Source organism: Puma concolor, chromosome A3 (assembly GCF_028749965.1).
Source record: "Puma concolor isolate L17-30 chromosome A3, mPumCon1.1.hap2, whole genome shotgun sequence".
In the NCBI taxonomy this organism is placed as follows: domain Eukaryota; kingdom Metazoa; phylum Chordata; class Mammalia; order Carnivora; family Felidae; genus Puma; species Puma concolor.
Window position 1 is genome coordinate 20,591,769 of NC_141669.1, and position 18,787 is coordinate 20,610,555.

An 18,787-nucleotide genomic window follows, 5' to 3' on the forward strand; every position below is an offset into this window, starting at 1 on the left:
ACCAGGGTAAGCAGAGATCTGAATGTAAAGCACAGGGAAGGTCAGGAAATGGCTTCTTTCTAGCCCTCCTCATATATCTAGAAAGGGTTAAGAGTTTCTCTTTGGGAAAATGGAAAAGTTCCAGACAGATGGTGGTGATGGTTGCACAATAATATGAATGTGCTGAATGCCAGTGAAGTGGACACCTAAAAAGAGATAAAATGTAAATTTTATGTTGTACATATTTCACAGTAACTGAAAGAGATGAGAGATAGAGGAAGAGGAAGAGGGGGAGGAAAAGAGGGAGGGAAGGATGCATAAAGTAAAACAGAAAAGTATGGATGCCCCAACCAAGGAAAATGAAGGTCAGGGTTAAGATCATTAAACAGGGATTAAAAACAGCAGCACTATATTTGAAATAGTTTAAAAGAATCTTTCTCCAAATCTGAATCATTTAAATAAGGGAATAAAAGTTCCAGTAAACATTATGCATCGTTGTTTTAACGAAGTGCTCTTTTAAAAAGCATAACTGGGGCGCCTGGGTGGCGCAGTCGGTTAAGCGACCGACTTCAGCCAGGTCACGATCTCACGGTCCGTGAGTTCGAGCCCCGCGTCGGGCTCTGGGCTGATGGCTCAGAGCCTGGAGCCTGTTTCTGATTCTGTGTCTCCCTCTCTCTCTGCCCCTCCCCCGTTCATGCTCTGTCTCTCTCTCTGTCCCAAAAATAAATAAAAAAATAAAAAAAAAAGAAAAAAATAAAAAATAAAAAATAAAAAGCATAACTTCGTAGAAAAATAGGGTAGTCTCTATGGCTGAATTAACCATTTAAACAGAAATGCTTGTTCGGGTTGTAAGGCTTTCCTCCTGTGTGGCAGACTTGGATGCACGGCTGGGTGTCCTTTCATTCACCCATTTAACAGATCCTTACTGAGCATTAACTATAGGCCAGGAAATTATCTCCAAACGTAACTGCACCGTCCCACTCACCACACCACACATGCTCCTTGTGATGGGACTTTACCCCCACCACCTCCACCAGCATCCTCTCCCTCCCCTGAGCTGGACTGGCCCTAGTGCCTTGACACTGCAACCAACAGAAGTTGGCAGAATGTGGCTGCGTGACTTCCACAGCTCAGGCAGAAAAGGCCTGACGGGTTTCCCCTAGTCCTCTTGGAACACTTGGTTCTCCAGATGCTCCCTCAGGGGATGCTGTCTCTGAAAACACCGCCACCATGCTGCGGAAAGCAGAGGCCACGTTCAGAGGCCACACAGGTGGCTCCAGTCTACAGTGTGGCTGAGTCCAGCCTTCTAACCATCCCAGGGCAGCCACTGGCCAAGCGAGTGAAGAAGCACCCACCCCACTAGTACTTCAGTCATCCAGCAGAGACCTCAGAGGTCATGGAGCAGGAACAACCCAGCCCCCCTGCCCTATTCAAATTCCCGACACCAAACCCGTGGGTGAAATAAAATGGTTGTTTTTTGGGAGCGTCTGAGTGGCTCAGTCGGTTAAGCGTCCGATTTCGGCTCAGGTCATGATCTCACGGTTCGTGAATTCAAGCCCCGCGTCGGGCTCTGTGCTGACAGCTCCGAGACTGGAGCCCGCTTCGGATTCTGTGTCTCCTTCTGTCTGCCCCTCTGCTGCTTGCACTCTGTCTCTCGCATTGTGTCAAAAATAAATAATAAGACATTAAAAAAAAAATGGTTGTTTTATGTGACCAGTTTGGGAGTGGCTTATTTTGTAGCAACTGAAATACTGTACGTGCAGGCCTCCTAATGGCAAGGTTACTTGAAATATGACCCAAGACCAAGAGAAGATGATGACTATATCCTTGCAAACTGGAATATAAAAATCCATGCTGATTCCATGGCCCACTGTCTTGTTTCCATGTGGAGGACCTTCTCTGGAGGACCCCAGCAGGTGGTCACTCTCTGCCCCTCACTCCTCGGACCAGACTGGTTGGTTCTAGAGAAGGAATGAACATGCTAGCTCAGCCTCGTTCCCTCCCCTGTTTGCTGGTATCTGCAAGCTCTACAGAAAGCAAACATTCTTCTCTGCTCCCAGAGCCATGAGCCTCCAGGCTCCGCTGTGTGCTGGGAAGGCCCACCTTGGGTTGGCTTATATTCAGTTCAGGGGCTACTGGCAGTCCATTATTTCCTCACAGTTAAAACCACCTTCTCAAACAGACTGCCATGTGCCCAACTCGCAGCTGCAATTGTGAGTGGGGAAAAGTGAAGTGGGATTAATTGAGTCTCCTAAAATCCTGCCAAGAACTGCTATTAGAAAAAAAGTCTTAGGGGGCACCTGGGGGGCTCAGTTAGTTAAGCATCCAACTCTTGATTTCAGCTCAGGTCATGATCCCGGAGTCAGGGGATCAAGCCCGGCATTGTGCTCTGCGCTGAGCATGGAGCCTGCTTGGGATTTCCCCTGCCCCTCTCTCCTGCTTGCGCTTTCTCAGAGAAGAGAAGAGAAGAGAAGAGAAGAGAAGAGAAGAGAAGAGAAGAGAAGAGAAGAGAAGAGAAGAGAAGAGAAGAGAAGAGAAGAGAAGAGAAGAGAAGAGAAGAAAGGAAAGGAAAGGAAAGGAAAGGAAAGGAAAGGAAAGGAAAGGAAAGGAAAGGAAAAGAAAAAGGAAAAGAAAGGGAAAGGAAAGGAAAGGAAAGGAAAGGAAAGGAAAGGAAAAAGAAAAGAAAAGAAAAAAGAAAAAAGAAAGGAAAAGAAAGGAAGAAACGAGAAGGAAGGAAGGAAGGAAGGAAGGAAGGAAGGAAGGAAAGAAAGAAAGAAAGAAAGAAAGAAAGAAAGAAAGAAGAAAAGAAAGAAAGGTTAGAAATAGATATTCACTGACAGTTGTCTATACTCTCTGTCTCCATCTCTCTCCCCTCTCCCTCTTGCACCCACTTGCGTCGGGTTTTGTCCCCACCACTCCACAGAAACTGTTCTTGCAAGACCACCTCTACATTGTTAGATGAGGGGCCACTTCTCAATCTTCTCCCTTGACTGTCACAGCACTGGACACAGAGGATCAATCCCTCCTCCTCAAAACACCCTTCACGCATAGTCCAGAACACACCCTCTCCTGGCTTTCACCTTGTGTCACTGTTCACAGGTTCCTCCTCTTCTCCAAGATCTCTTAATGATGAGCCCTGAGGGCAGTTCTCATTCCTCTTTTCCTTCTTCTCGCCTCTATCTCCACTCACCTGGTGCTACTGTTCAGTTGCATGGCTTTACATATCAACCACTTGCCAATGACCCCCAAGCTTACATCTCTATCTCAGACTTCTTTATGTTTAGACTCATATGCAATGGCCTATCCAACAACTCCCTATGTCTAGTAAGCAACTTAAATCCAACTGAACTGAATTCCCAGAGTGAACTCTCAATCCTAACCTCTACATGTACTCCATCCACAGCTGTCTCATCTCAGCTGATGACAATTCCATCCTTCTAGCTGTTTAGGACAAAATCTTCACTCCTGTCTTCTCACAAGCCACATCCAACCCATTAGGCAGATTCAGAAAGTAAATTCTAGTTCTACCCTTGTCACCACCTCTACTGCTACCATCCTACCGTATCTTGTTTTGATTACTGCAATCATCTCTCCTGAAATGCTCTTTCTGCTTCTATCTTTTCCTCCCACTTTACTCTTTACATGTTATCCAGACTGATCATTTTAAAAGATAAATCAAGCCATGCCATTCCTCTACTCAAAACCCTATAGACTCACATTCTGGGGTAAGTGGGTGGCTCAGCTGGTTGAGCATCCAACTATTCTTTTTTAGTGTTTATTTATTTTGAGAGAGAGAGAGAGAGAGAGGGAGGCAGGCACTGAGAGGGGGAGAGAAAGAATCCCAGCAATGTCTGTGCTGTCAGCACAAAGCCCAACACAGGGCTTGATCTCACCAACTGTGAGGTCATGACCTGAGCTGATATCAAGAGTTGGATGCTTAACTGACTGAGCTACCTGGATGCCCAGAGCACCTGACTCTTCAATTTGGCTCTAGTCATGGTCTCAGGATCCCAGGATCCTGAGTCAGGCTCTGTGTTGAATGTGGAGCCTGCTTGGGATTCTCTCACTCCCTCTCTTTCTGCCCCTACCCTACTCATATTCATTCATTCGTTTTCGTTCTCTCTCTCTCTCTCTCTCCCGTAAAAAAAATAAAGACTCCTCATTCCACTAGAGTTAAGGCCAACATCCTTATTATGGTCAGAAAGGCCCTTGTGAGCTGTCCTCCTTTCCTATAGACCTCCTCCTGTTGACTCCACTCTGGCCACATAAGCTTCTCTGCTGTTCCCTGAACTCAGAAACACACTCCTACTCACAGGATTCATGCTGAAAATGCCTCCTCTTCCCCAGATGTCTACTATCATACACCAAAGACTCTGTTCAAATCTCACTTTCTCAACAAGGCCTCTATGACCCTATACTCTGAATTCTGCTTTTTGATTTCTTGTTCATGTGCAAGTCTAGTGTAAATTGGCAGAGGGGCTCTGATCCATCTACTAGGTACCCAGCTCCCTTTCATTCAAGGGCTTCTGCCGCTATTACTTTCTTCAAAGATCATCCCATGTGGCCAATGTCTAGTGGGAGTGGGAAGGGTAAAGAGAAGATGAGACACATCTGCTTTAAACAGCCCTGACCCAGAAGTAACACAGATCACCTGCAAACAAATCCCACCGGTCAGAACTAGTCATATGGCCGTGTCAGGCTGCATGGATGACGGGCTAGATCATCCAGGTACAGGTCCAGGAAGAAAAGCAAAACATGGATATAGATAAGTACTTCTGATCACAAAACGTTTCCTCCCTTTTCCTACAAACAAAAAACACTCAAACCTCTCCAAAAAGAAAATGTGAAGTGCCACTCAGTCCGTGCATCTAAAGACAAGTCCAGGACGTCTGGGTCTATCACAGTCTTCTTCATCAGGATCATGCGTAGCTCCAAATGATGGACCCTATGAACGGGTCGGGCACATGATCCACACTCACCCTCCCCAGGCCCAACACACAATGGAGGAGCACAAGCACAAGGTTCTTCCTTATCTAATATCCTCCTTGGCAAAGTGGGCTCTGGCATGCCCTTCCTAGAGGCCGTACAGCCTTCACAGACCACCTCTTCCCAGAGCAAGTTCTGGGTCGTTAGAAAGTAGTCTTACAGTTAGAACAGTCAGGGGCTTGTTAAGTGCAGGCTCCTAGTTCCTTTGCCAATATATAATTCCCTCAAAAACTTAGTAGGCCTTTGATCTATTTGTTTCCAGTCAGTTCCATGTGCCAGTAACCGCACACAAAGTCCTTTCCTGGACATAATTCTTAAGGCTGATTTATGTCTTTGCCTCCGTTCCTCTCGCTTTGAACTAACAGAAGCCACCTGGAGTCCAGATGAAACAACAGGTCAGCAGTTTCCAACGTTGGCTGCACGATGCAATCACTTGAGGGAACTTTTAAAAACTGTCTTATCTAGGTTTCATGTACCTTTGACCCATTAAATCAGAAGCTATGTAAGTGAGAGCAAGGTAATTCTGATGAACAGCCAAGAATGAGAACTCATGCCCTGATCTGATCTTTGCCATAGGACTGTCATCTTTCTTTGACTGAGAAGGTTCACTAGGCCTTTGTGGCTCAAAGCCTTTCTCAACTCTTACCTATTGCTCTCTAGGGTCTACAAGCAATCTGTTTTTCCTGTCAGAAAACAGTTCCTGTTCCAACTGTCAGAACTTTCTCTATTCCCTTTCATTTTTTGCTTGAAAACTAGACAATTCTTTCTTAAGCTCATCTCTTTCGTGTAAGACCTAACAAAAGACAGTCAACACACACTCGCACTTCAATCCTTTCCAACATTTGACCCAGAGCTCAGGTGGCAAGAAGTGGACCTTCTAAGTTATTATGGATGACAAATTTAGCCACTGGTCACCACTGCATAACATAGATTTCTGTCCTTCCCACCTCCAACATTGGTGTCCTTATCAGGGCTACCTGACTGCTAAGCCAACAACACAAATCTCAAGGTTTTGCTGTAATAGAACTTACTTCCAGAACCAGCTACTATAGCCAACACTAAAACCTCAGTAGCTTAACACAAGGTTTCTCTCTTGCTCCTAGCTCTCTTGATCAAAGTCAAGCAAGGTAGCAGGATATTCTTCTCCACCTATCATTCAAGGACCCAGTTTCCTTTCATTTATGGTTTCATCTTCCTCTGGGTCCTAATGAAGTTCTCTCCCCTAAGTTGTGGTAGAGAGGACAGAAAAGGCCCTCAGCTATTAATGGCCTTATTCTGGGAAGACACATATCACTCTGTTCACATTCCACTGATAACTGGTATTTACATGGTTTTTCTTAGATACAGGGAAGCTGAGAAATGTAGTCTAGATGCATGCCAAGCAAAAATGGGAAAAGAGCAATGTCAGTGAGCCCTCATGGTCTCTTTCACACCCCTTAAAATTCAAGCCCCACTGAGTAGGGATCTTTGTCCGGTTCTGTTCATAGACGTATCTCATATGCCTGTAATAGTGCCTGGTACGCACAGCATGAGTTCAAATAATATCTTTTGAATGAATAATGAATGCACAGAATGAATCACCATATAGCATTTTTTTCTAAAGTAAAGTCAAATGAATGGATTGATGCCTGACAGAATAATGAATTACACTGCATAGTTACTTAGACAAAATATTAAACAAACTTTTGGAAAAATCAAAATAAACTTCCAAGCACCAATATAACACCTATCAATCTACAATGCAAATTCATATACAAACTTGTTAAACGTACACTAAATTTATCCCTTGTGAACACAGAGAAATAGTTATTCAAATACTCGTATAAACACAGTGGGCAAATGTCAAAGAAATGACTATTAAAGAGATTATACATCTTTTTGTTAGTGGAAACTTCTTTACCCACATCAGTCTCAAAATTCATTCAGATCTTCCTCAAAGAGCAAGGGTATTATACATACAGAGTTCTAATCCTGAAAACAAGTCACATACATACACACACACACACACACACACACACACACACACTGCTAAAAAACGTTACCAAGATGCATCAATCACACATAATGCACATACTCATCAAAATTCAAAACAGATAGCAACTTCAAAATGATGCATGCGTATTGTTCATGACTTTTCTTGAAATCTTAAGTCACTATAATAAAAATAAATAAAATTTAAAAAACAACAAAGCTGAAATAAAAATAACAACAAATGGGGATATGACTTACTACACAAGAGTGTTATGAGAATCAAGCAGAAGCACAAAAATTCACTGTGATTTCTGTACTTTATGTATGCTTTTGCTCAATGAAATAAAGCACAGGAAAACCTGCTTTGTAAATCATAAAGCAATATTCAGTCACTTATATTTTAAAAAATGTAAAATTCCCATTTCTAAAAGGGTTATAAATTAGCTAAATGAGCAAGTTCAAATTAAGATGAACAAGTTCCTCATTCTCTCTCTGTTTTTTTAATTTTTTTAATGTTTATTTATTTTGAAGGGGAGAAAGACCGAGTGTGAGAGGGGGAGGGGCAGAGAGAGAAAGGGAGACACAGAATCTGAAGCAGTCTCCAGGCTCTGAGCTGTCAGCAGAGCCCGATGTGGGGCTCAACCCACAAACCGCAAGATCATGACCTGAGCCGAAGTTGGACGCCTAACTGGCTGAGCTACCCAGGCACCCCAAGCTCCTCATTCTCTAGCCCAACATGTAGATGAGAATTATCAAAAGAAACATCCCAATGAATCCAATCATTACAAAAGGTAACAGAGCAAAGAGCTATCTCAGTGCTGAGTTAGACTCTAAACAAAAAACAGTGGGAAAAACATTAACAAATCATTTACCACCAAGGGACACTTGTACTTTAAGAAAGGGAAAAGCAACAACTTGGAAATCTATAAATTATCTCTATTCAATGAAAAAGGGAAGAGACTACTATGTTGTATTTTTTTCCTTTGCTTGTTTAAAAAATTTTTAAATAATCACTCCTCAACCAAAAACAGTATTAGAATTTACAACACAACAAAACCCCAGATAGGATGTTCAGTTTAACACAAATTTTATGGTTAAGTGTAACTGAAAACCTATCTGATAAAAAAAAAAACAAAAAACAAAAATTACCTCTAACATGTCAGAGATGTAGGAAGTAAAGTGCACACATGGATTGAAAGTTGTTCTTTTTTTTTTTTTTTTAACTAATCCCTGATATGAATTTACCTTCTTTTTGTTCTTGGTTGAGTTTTAAAAAGACTAATTAGAAAAAAAGGGAAAGAAAAAAAAATCCTGATTATTGAAGCTTTCTAAATACTTAAAGTCCAGTAGGATGACCAAGGGTAAGAACCTAAATCCTGAATTACACTTATGACCCTCTATATGTTCTACCCTTTAGCAAACCAACCAACCAACAAATGAAAACCAGAGGGAAAAGTTTTTAAAACAACTTTTTGGAAATAAAAGTATGGCATTTTGTGGGGGTTGCCTGGGTGGCTCAGTCGGTTGAGCACCTGACTTCGGCTCAGGTCATAATCTCATGGTTCGTGAGTTCAAGTCCCACATCGGGCTCTCTGCAGTCAGTGAACAGTCCTCCTCTTTCTCTGCCCCTCCCTGCTCCCCACCCCTCTCTCTCTCTCTCTCTCGAAAATAAACATTAAAAAAATATATGGCATTTTTAAGACTCTGAAAATAAATTGAGAGACGGGAAGAAAAATGATTGATGCTAAGCTTGTTGCATGATTTGTAAACACTATAGGAAAATCACACATCAACCTCCACCCAAATACTGTTACTTAAAAGACTACTTTTGGGGCGCCTGGGTGGCGCAGTCGGTTAAGCGTCCGACTTCAGCTCAGGTCACGATCTCACGGTCCGTGAGTTCGGGCCCCGCGTCGGGCTCTGGGCTGATGGCTCAGAGCCTGGAGCCTGCTTCCGATTCTGTGTCTCCTTCTCTCTCTGCCCCTGCCCCCTTCATGCTCTGTCTCTCTCTGTCTCAAAAATAAATAAACGTTAAAAAAAATTTTTTTTTAATAAAAATAAAAGACTACTTTTGAAAATAAGGACACTGATGTGGCAACTGTAAAATACAGTATTTCCCCAACTTCAGAGAGACAAAAATTAACCCCTTTATTTCATGCAGCTTTCTTTACCCCATTTAAGCCCTACAGACGTGAAGAAAATACGCTTTAAAAAAAAGAACTTTCAATCCCACGTAAAGCTCAGAGAGGAAGCTTTGGGAGAATACCCTTTGCACAGTTTTAAAATAAGAAGACACTTCTCGCTTACTTTTCCATTTCAACTGTAATAATACCTCCAGCTCCTGAAACTTTAAAGATTCTGCTTTTAAAATCAGGTGATGAAGCGCAACACGCTCGCAACCCATCCCAAGTGTTGGCACCTAGATCTGACTGCACCATGTCCCTCTTTGCCAGGGACCTATCGGGAAACCCTCCTGGTGCTGTTGGCGATGAAAGATGAACAGCAGGGGACCCGGACCGACACACGAAGCAGTTACCCAGGAGGAGTGCTCCTTCATCTGGTGTTGGTTGCTGTGAGGGCCGCTGGCGTGGCCACGCCAAAAGCAGTTTTGGCAGAGCTGGTAGTTGTGGCACTGCTGGCATCGGTACCGGAAGCCCATCATACTCTCACACCGGCAATAGGAGCACTCCACGGGGTGGAAGACTTGTGGCAGGCAGACAGCAGGGCAGGGGAGAAGGGGCGGGAGAGGAGGAGAAGCAAGTTATCTTACTTTCACTCGGAGAGTCAAGTCAATACACTGGAAAACCACACCTGATGCAAAAAAGCAAAAGTGAAAACAACACTAACACTGAAAACTCTGAAGCGTCTCCTAGTTAAGTGAGCCGCCATTTACTAGAATAAGGGGGGAAAACAATAAATGAGAAAAGTTTTTCAAGTTACAATATTACATTCCAGGGGTGCCCAGTGGCTTAATAGGTTAAGCCTCTAACTCTTGATACAGGCTTAGTCCGTAACCTCCTGGCGGTGACATTGAGCCCCCTGTCGGGCTCCACTCTGAGCATGGAACCTGCTAAGACTGTCTCCCTCCCTCTCTGCCCCTCCCCTGCTCATGTGTTGCATGTGCATGCGTGCTTGCTCGCTCTCTCTCAAAATAAATAAATAAACATTAAAGAGAAGAATATTACCTTCCAATTCACCTTAGAAAATAACCAATTTCTTTAAAACGAGACTCATGCTTCTCAAATTCAGATAAATATATAAGAAGAGAAACTTTCAGTCTAAAATTTATTTTTCAAACCCATTGCTTTTTAAAGAGATTTATCATTGTCAGCTGTACAGACATTTGTTTCCTTTGCTAATAACACCTGGAATGATATACTACGGGTCTCTATTACCTGAAAATGGTATTTTACACAGTACCTTCAACTGAAGGCCTTCAAATGTTGGCTGAACTAAATGCTACAACATGCCTGGGCACAAGTTTGTGGTTACTGGTAAAAAAAGTAAGGCTAGACATATTACCATGTTAGTTTTAGGTAAGAGTTCTAAGTAGCAAAACAGTAAAATAAAGTACTCTAGACCAACAAAGCAGCGGGGATTTGGAGGAAGGGAATCTTAGGGACCTGTCACCCTTTTCTCCGTTCATACAGCATGTCACCTTATGCAAACCTGCCAGGTAGCAGTCAGGATTCACAGAGATTGCTGGGATTCTCTAACAGCCTGAACATCCAGTTCAGTGAGTGGGAAGTGGGCAATGCATAACTGTATATTAAAGACAGTTGTTTATTCTTTTAAGTGTTGGTAACATAATTGTTCCCTCTGGCAATTCAATTCTGAACACAAGAAATGGAAGTCAATAGGAGAAGGGCATACAGTATTCAAATCTTCATTTGAATAACTCTTTCTAGCAATATGTATACAAATCCAATCTTATTTCAATAATAAGGGTTTTGGGGGGCGTCTGGGTGGCTCAGTCGGTTATGCATCTGACTTTGGCTCAGGTCACGATCTCACAGTTCGTGAGTTCAAGCCCTACTTCAGGTAAGCTTGAACCCCACATCAGGTGAGCTAGAGCCCCACTTCGAGTGAGCCCCACATCTCTCTCCCTCTCTCTCTGCCCCTCGCTCACTTGCACCCTCTCTCTCTCTCAAAAAAATAAAATAAGGATTTTGGGTTCTGTTTCCAAAAATGTACACCAAGACTCAGGGGGGGAAAAAAAAGGAGCACTTGGTGAAGAAAACAATGTAACAAGATCATTAAAGACTATAAAAAGTAAAATCAGGAATAAGAACTCCAAAGGACATAATTCCTCTAAGAAATTCAAGCATTTTGTCATCAAGATATTTCTAAGGAATAATGAAAGTGCTGATAAGACTCTGTGCTCCAAATTAAAACTATACAATCTAGTAAAGTTCCACCAAAGAACACTACTCTCAAATCAATCTGGAGCTAATATCAACACAGTCAACATCAGCATATCAGAATTTATAATTCTATATAACTTTCAGTTAATATTAAATAATATATAGGGGCACCTGGGTGGCTCAGTCGGTTGAGCGTCCGACTTCAGCTCAGGTCATGATCTCACGGCTCATGAGTTCAAGCCCTACATCGGGCTCTGTGGTGACAGCTCAGAGCCTGGAACCTGCTTCAGATTCTGTGTCACCCTCTCTCTGCCTCTCCCCCACTCATGCTCTGTCTCCCTCTCTTTCTCTCTCTCTCTCAAAAATAAATAAACATTCAAAAAAATTAAAAATATATACATATTAATATTAAATTATCAAGTATATTCTGACAATCTTGGATGAATATGCATGTCTATGTGATTTTTCTTTTCTTCTACACCAGTCAAGAGCCAACACTTACATTAGATAGTATAAGGGGCTGACCAGATGGAAAGGAGAGCCAGACTAAGGAAAGGATCACCTACGTACTGGGTCAATTATAAATAAGATCAAGTTTTGGTAAAAGTATTCTTTTTGGAAGAATACATCATGTTGTATCTTCTTATATATTATATGCTTGGATTTTTCAATAAAAAAAGTGCAACTTCTGCTTAAGCAAATAGATATCTGTCCTTATTGATAGTAACTTCAATATGATTCCAGCGATGAATTCCATAGAAAAAGCCCAAACAACAACAAAAATAACATATAGAAATATATAGAAATATCATAATTTTAGAATTTACTTCCTGCCATAAAAATTAAGATATGTAGATAAATGTTACCATGATAGATAACATGTTTTATTTTTAAGATATTGCAATGAGTTCATACTATTTCTCTGTTGCTGAGGAAAATATCACTAACCTCATAAGAATGTAATCAACAAGTAATACACTATACACAAAGTAACAGTAAAATGTTCACAATGATAACAAAAAACCAGAACAAAAGAGATTCTTTCTACTTGGCATAGCAAATACAAAATCATTTCATGAAAACAAATTGAATATAAAAGTACTAAAACACTTCAGGTTAAAAGTATTGCCTCCAAAAGAACTAATAATACTGTAATAATTTAACAGTATAAATCTCTATCCAAAAATCTTGTTAAAAAATTATTTAACTGTTTTAGTTTAGTCAAGAGATTCTAGACCTTTAGGAAAATAATCCTGAATCTAAGGTACCTGTGAACTAAAGCCACAGTGGGGCAAAAGGCTGAGAGGTTTAAAAACAGAAGATATGGATGGGACAGAGAGAAGATAAAAAGAGTATGGACGTGTATTTCATTCTTACAAAGGGAAAAAGGCTCTGCTTTTTAGCTCCTTTCACTTGTTACTGGTTCTCTTTGGCGGAATAAGATACAGGCAAAGGCCCGGAGAGGAAGGAGGGAGGTTACACAAAAAACTTCAGCCTTTCCTTTAACAAACTTAGACAACCTAAACAATGAGATAAATGGATAACAGCAGAAGAAAAAATTAAGAAGTTACTAAGAGATAACTGTCATTTTAAGCAAAACAGATTTAGTCAAATTCCTGGAAAAGATACCAAGAGTAATTCAAGGTAAAATAGTAAAGGAAGAAGTAAAGATGTATGAAGTGCCAAATCCTACCTTAGCTATTCTCCTTGAAACTACTCTAAAAGCATTATAATTTTAGTGGGTGATACTGCATATATGCAATTTTTTAGAACTATGAATTTTATAAGTTAAAGGAAAAAAGGAAGGCATGGGTAAATCAGGTCGGTTCAAGTAGAAAACAATCACCTGAAATCTCAGGGGGAAAAGCCAAGAGTGTGAACCACAAAGTTTGATACTGCTATTTCTTGGTACCCTAAGTAATAAGTCCCCTTCCCTTACTTTTCTTTAAGAAATAAATATCCATCGAGGCGCCTGGGTGGTTCAGTAGGGTAAGTGTCTGACTTCACCTGTGTCTGACCTCACAGTTCGTGGGTTCGAGCCCCGCATTGGACTCTGTGCTGACAGCTCAGAGCCTGGAGCCTGCTTCAGATTCTGTGTCTCCCTCTCGCTCTGCCCCTCCCCATTCATGCTCTGTCTGTCTGTCTCTCTCTTTCTCGCTCAAGAGTAAAATAAGCATTAAAAAAATAAATGAACTTGTAATTTAAAAAAAGAAAGAAATATCCCTCTTTTGAAAGCTAAAATCACAAATCCAAATGACAGAGTGACAACAAATGTCAATTATAATTTTCAATGGCAATCGCTAAGGACATTACAAAATACTATCAGCTCGTGTATTTCCTATAGCACAAGAAACTGAATGATAAAAGTTCCGCTTACCATTCTCAACATGGGCAAGCCTATGCATGAGAGGTAGCCAGACAAGGCACTGGGGGGGAGGATCGGCCATCATTGTGTCTAAAAACATATTTAGCATGATCTTTTTCTGTAAAGAGAAGAAGAGCAAACATACTTTATATTATTAATGAATTCCAAAATTACGTTGATCTAGAATTCTCCCAACCAAGTTGTAATGAATTCCTTGTGAAAGTCCATAGCAAAATACAATATCTTACATTACTAGAGACAATGCAACATACTGTATGTCACTACAATAGTCACATGCATTTCCACACACACTATTTTGAGTCTTAAAACAACTGTACCAGGTAAATAGGTTAGGTATTATGACTAACTTCATATTACAGATGAGAAAATAAAGAAGCGTTTATATGACTTGTGAAGGTCCTACTCAAATAGGATACAAAGCCAGCACAGGAACTCAGCTGTCCTTCAAACTACTATTATTAACCAGTGGGGGAGACAGACATCCCACACCTTATTATAAAACAACATCAGTGAGGGACGCCTGGGTGGCTCAGGTGGTTAAGTGCCCGACTCTTGATTTTGGCTCAGGTCATAATCTCACCGTTCATGGAATCAAGCCCCAAGTCAGGCTCCCCACTGACAGTGTGGAGCCTGCTCGGGATTCTCTCTACCTCTCTTGCTGCTCCTCTCCCATGCTTGCTCTCGCTCACTCTCTCTCTCTCAAAATAAAACAATAAATAAACATTAAAAAAATCAGTGAAAGCAGAACTACTCCATTTATTGTTTACCGTATCTCCAGCATTTCATAACATTGGTGTGTTATCACTAAATAAATACTGCAGTGAGGGGCAAACACTCTTAAACATCATTTAACAACTTTCTTGTACAGAAAGAAAGAAAGAAAACTAAAGGGAAGAATTGGACGAAATTAGAGCCTAAACATCCAATGTCCATCACCCCCCCATTACATCATCTCCCCAGCTAGACTGCATTTTTCTGTTTCATCTTTATTTCTCTCTTTTAAACAAATACATACGAAGCTTCCACTGTATGTGAAACACTGGTATAATTATATTCCACTGGATACAAAAAAAAATGAGAAAACAGTTTAGAAAAAATAGAGTCATGAGATACAGATAGAACAGATTATCAAAATTTTTCAAATTAATGAATTTTCCTTATTTCCTCTAACCCACAAAGCACCTTTCCTGCTCCAAAATAGGAAAGAAAAAAGGAGGAAAGAGGAATGTCTTACAACTAGATGGGAGAGCTCTGTGATTATAACCTGGACACAGAGGCCCCCACTTCCAACTTTATTCCTAAAGAAGGGCAGAGACAAAGGGGTGAACACAGGAGAGCAGGAGATACAGGCCCAGTAAGTAGTGCTTTTCTAACAAGCCCTGGTCCCACCATTCAAAGGCAGGGGGAGGGAATGAGGACTAGAGCAGGTGGACACCAAAAGGCACCCAGAATCTCATCTCACTCTCCCAAGTAACTACGTTCTCAGTCCCACCACCTTTTCTTGAGGTGAAAAACAGGGTATATGAAATGGAGTGTTTCCCCATAAAACTTTAAAATACTTTATTTCAGGAAGGAAAAAAAAAAAGGACAAAATTGGTTAGAGCCGACTCAAAGATTTTGCCAGTACATTATAAAACAAGTGATTTTTACCACTAATCCGTTCACCTCAAACTGGGAGCAACAAGTGAAGGCACCGGGGTGGCTAGTCAGGAGGATGGCGACCTCCAGCATTTGTATCTGATCCACCGTGACACCTTGGCAGTGATGGTTCCATCATGCAAACAGGAGACTACAGACTCACTTCTGTGTATCTTTTTGGCAACTATGAGAATCTTGATTTCATTGTATGTAAATTGGAGACAATTCTTATTAAGAATAATCTTAAAAAAAAAAAGAAACTGGTAAGTAGGGAACAGAAAAGGGAGGATAAAGTAGATGTAGAGCAAGAAAGGCTTTTGCAATAAAACTCAAAAAAGATGAAGAAATAGGAAGGAGAGCCTCAGATTCAGGACAGAGGCTGGAGGCCAACATTGACTTGAGGGAGGGAAGGGGCGAGCAAGAGGGCTGAATGAGGGTGATGATAGTAAGAACCTACCATACAAAGGCCCTTTATAGATACCCGTGCGTGGGGTGAAATTTGAAAAATATCTACTCAATTAGGCCAAATAAAGTTTTCCAAAGTGTTTTCCATCTCAGGCATCCAAGTCCCTAACGTTTCTCACACCTGAGTGGAATCTCGGAGGAATGAGTGAACAACATGAAAAACAAAACCAGAAAGTCACCAAACATTTGAATGGAGGTCCAGATACAGAAAATGCCTCTTCCTCTGGATATGCACATAACTGTAACAAAGCAACAAAAAAATGAAAAGTGTCCCCGTAACATTACTGAGAAAGAAGATACTAAGAAGTGTTTTTTAGCTAGCAAGAGGTAGCAACCAAAACTTAAATGTATGTTTTAATTAATATTTCTATATATTTTATATCTAATTTGTTATTTTATATCTAATATTAAAATTAATTTTTACAAGTCTACCTGTAATTCTAATGCTACTTTCTCTAAAAAGTTTTGACTCACCTATCATGGAGGCTTCTTTTTTAATCTTCAAGATGAAAAGGAACAATTATATATGACATCTCATTAGACCCTGATAAAAATGCTCAGGGTCAGCTTACAAAAGTTGTTCTAAGGTCATACTGTAATGTGAAGTCCTCCAAAATCATGAGGAATGAAACCAGAACTGTGTCCCAGTAGTATCTTCAATAAACCATGTGATTTGGGGAAAATCGCTTACCCTTCTGGTTTCAGTTTTGTCACCTATCAAAGGGTAGAGCAGTAGTTCTCAAGTGTGTTCAGAAGCTGCCCTGTTGGTTCCTAAAACATTTGCAATGAGTCCCTGAGGCTGGGGCTATTTTCATAGAATTCTCAGACATTATTTGCCCTTTTCAATCTCATTCTCTTATAGGCAAACAGTGGGCATTCCAGAGGCAAGGCGGCAGATTCACAACCATCTGAAAAAGCTACTACAGCACTCCTCCCTTTCCCAACTCCTCGCCACACGAGGCCAGATTTCTTTCTACACTTCAACTAAAACAACGTATCACAACAGATTGAAAGGATAAGCAGATAGGACAATCCAGCTATCTTCAACTGAGCCAAATATTAAAATGATTTGCAAAAATGTAGAACCATGGCATTCTTGTTAAATTTTTTTTGTTTTGGGATATATAGCTTTTTTTCATAAAAATATGTTTTCGAATATATAGCTTTTCTTCATAAAAATGTTTTCAAATATATACCTTTTTTTCATAAAAACATTTAAGATTCAACAGACTTCTCATTGTTTTTACACGACAATATCTTTAATTTCTCAATTTTAATTTCTAGTATAGAACTATTAATAGAAATAACTCACATGAACAAAAGCTCTTTGGGGTCCTCAATAATTTTTATTGTAAAGAGGTCCTGAGACCAAAAAGTTTGAGAACTGCTGAGCTAGACTTCTCAGGTCAAAAATTCCATGACTTAGTAAATAACTGTGTAAATGACCAGTTAGCACTTTTTTCTCCTTTTTTGTTTTGTTTTTCATCCTTGAGTTGAACACATTCTTTGCATTTTTCCCTATTTAAAAAAAAAAACTTTTTTTTTTAAATGTTTATTTATTTTTGAGAGAGACAGAGACAGAATGCGAGTGGGTTAGGGGCAGAGAGAGAGGGAGACACAGAATCCGAAGCAGGCTCCAGGCTCTCAGCTGTCAGCACAGAGCCCGACGTGGGGCTCGAACCCACAAGCTGTGAGAGCCGAAGTCAGACGCTCAACCGACTGAGCCACCCAGGTGCCCCGCATTTTTCTCTATTTTTATAGCACAGTATTTATAACAAAAACTACAACAAAATTACAAAAACTGCTTCCCACAATTCTCATTTTCCTATATTTCCCTGTAAATGTACATATGATTCTATGTAATTATGTACATAGGGTAGATAAAAATATATAATGTTTTTTCACTTAACTTTTTTTAAAATACTAATTGTTTTGCTACAAGGTCTTCATTTCTAATCATTTTAACAGCTGCCTGATCCACTGAGCTGAGATGCCATGATTTATCTCTGCCTTCCTCTATAAAACACTGAGGCTGTTTCTATCCTTGTGTATACTCATATATATTTTTCCCTGGAAGTAAGCATTTCTTTTTGTCACCTACCTTCCTGCCCTTTGTTATTCTAATCCTCAATACTGACAATTATTACCCTAGAGCCATTCTCACCTCCTTCCCTCTACCCATGACTACATTTTCCCTGTTTTAAAAGGGGGTAGAGACCACCCCTTAAAAATAAGAAATCCAGTATCACTAAAACAACATGAGAAAACAAGTAAATTAGTTTAGCATTGGGTCATCACAGGTACAATTTCCAGCCTCATCATTTCCATTAAAACCTCCTCCTATTTCCTTATGGGCAACAGGTAAGGTTTTTTTTGTTTTTTTTTTTTTTTTTAAGACTTTTATTTTTAATCTCTATACCCAATGTGGGGGCTTGAACATACAACCCCGAGATCAGGAGTCACATGCTCTACCAACTGAGCCATCCACGTTCCCCAACAGGTAAGTATTTCTTATTCATTGCTCTGACTTACTTGGTAATCAGTAAAACCATGAATGACATACGGTTAACAAACCTGAAACATTTTTAAAAATGTTTTTAAAGTCTTCTAGATTAAAATATTTTTATACAAACTTTTGTGTAGAGTTAAAAATATTTTGTCTGACCAGGACAAACATAAATTAACTGGTTATAGGACCAGTGCTATGGGTCAGCCTTTTGATTATTATCAGACACTAAATTTGACCATATCACAAATTTATTTTGAACTTGAAAAATTAAAGTACTTTGTAATGACATAACAATATCATGCTGCTGTGCTCTTTTTTTAATGTTTATTTTTGGGAGACAAAGAAAGAGCACAAGCAGGGGAGGGACAGAGAAGGGTGGGGGGGGGGGACAGAGGATCTGAAGCAGGCTCTGTGCTGACAAGCAGCTAGCCCAATGTGGGGCTTGAACTCACAAACTGTGAGATCATGACCTGAGCCAAAGTTGGACGC

The 18,787-nt window shown here is 40.5% G+C and overlaps 1 protein-coding gene and 1 long non-coding RNA gene across 21 annotated transcripts in view; both read right to left on the bottom strand.

The window, feature by feature from the left end:
• The window catches only part of DTNB (dystrobrevin beta), a 214,818-nt gene that overhangs the window by 146,799 nt on the left and 49,232 nt on the right, over positions 1–18,787 (bottom strand). For all 20 annotated transcript variants that reach the window (XM_086700168.1, XM_086700166.1, XM_086700167.1 and 17 more), the window contains exons 6-7: positions 13,678–13,783; positions 9,473–9,639 (exon numbers count right to left, since the gene is read on the bottom strand). In XM_086700168.1, coding sequence (XP_086556294.1) covers positions 9,473–9,639; positions 13,678–13,783 — 273 coding nt within the window. The remainder of the gene's footprint in view (positions 1–9,472; positions 9,640–13,677; positions 13,784–18,787) is intronic.
• LOC147582300 (uncharacterized) lies at positions 1,636–7,472 on the bottom strand. The gene is made up of 2 exons (XR_015248942.1): positions 3,060–7,472; positions 1,636–1,940 (listed from the first exon to the last, which is right to left on the bottom strand). It is a non-coding gene; the product is annotated as an uncharacterized LOC147582300 (long non-coding RNA).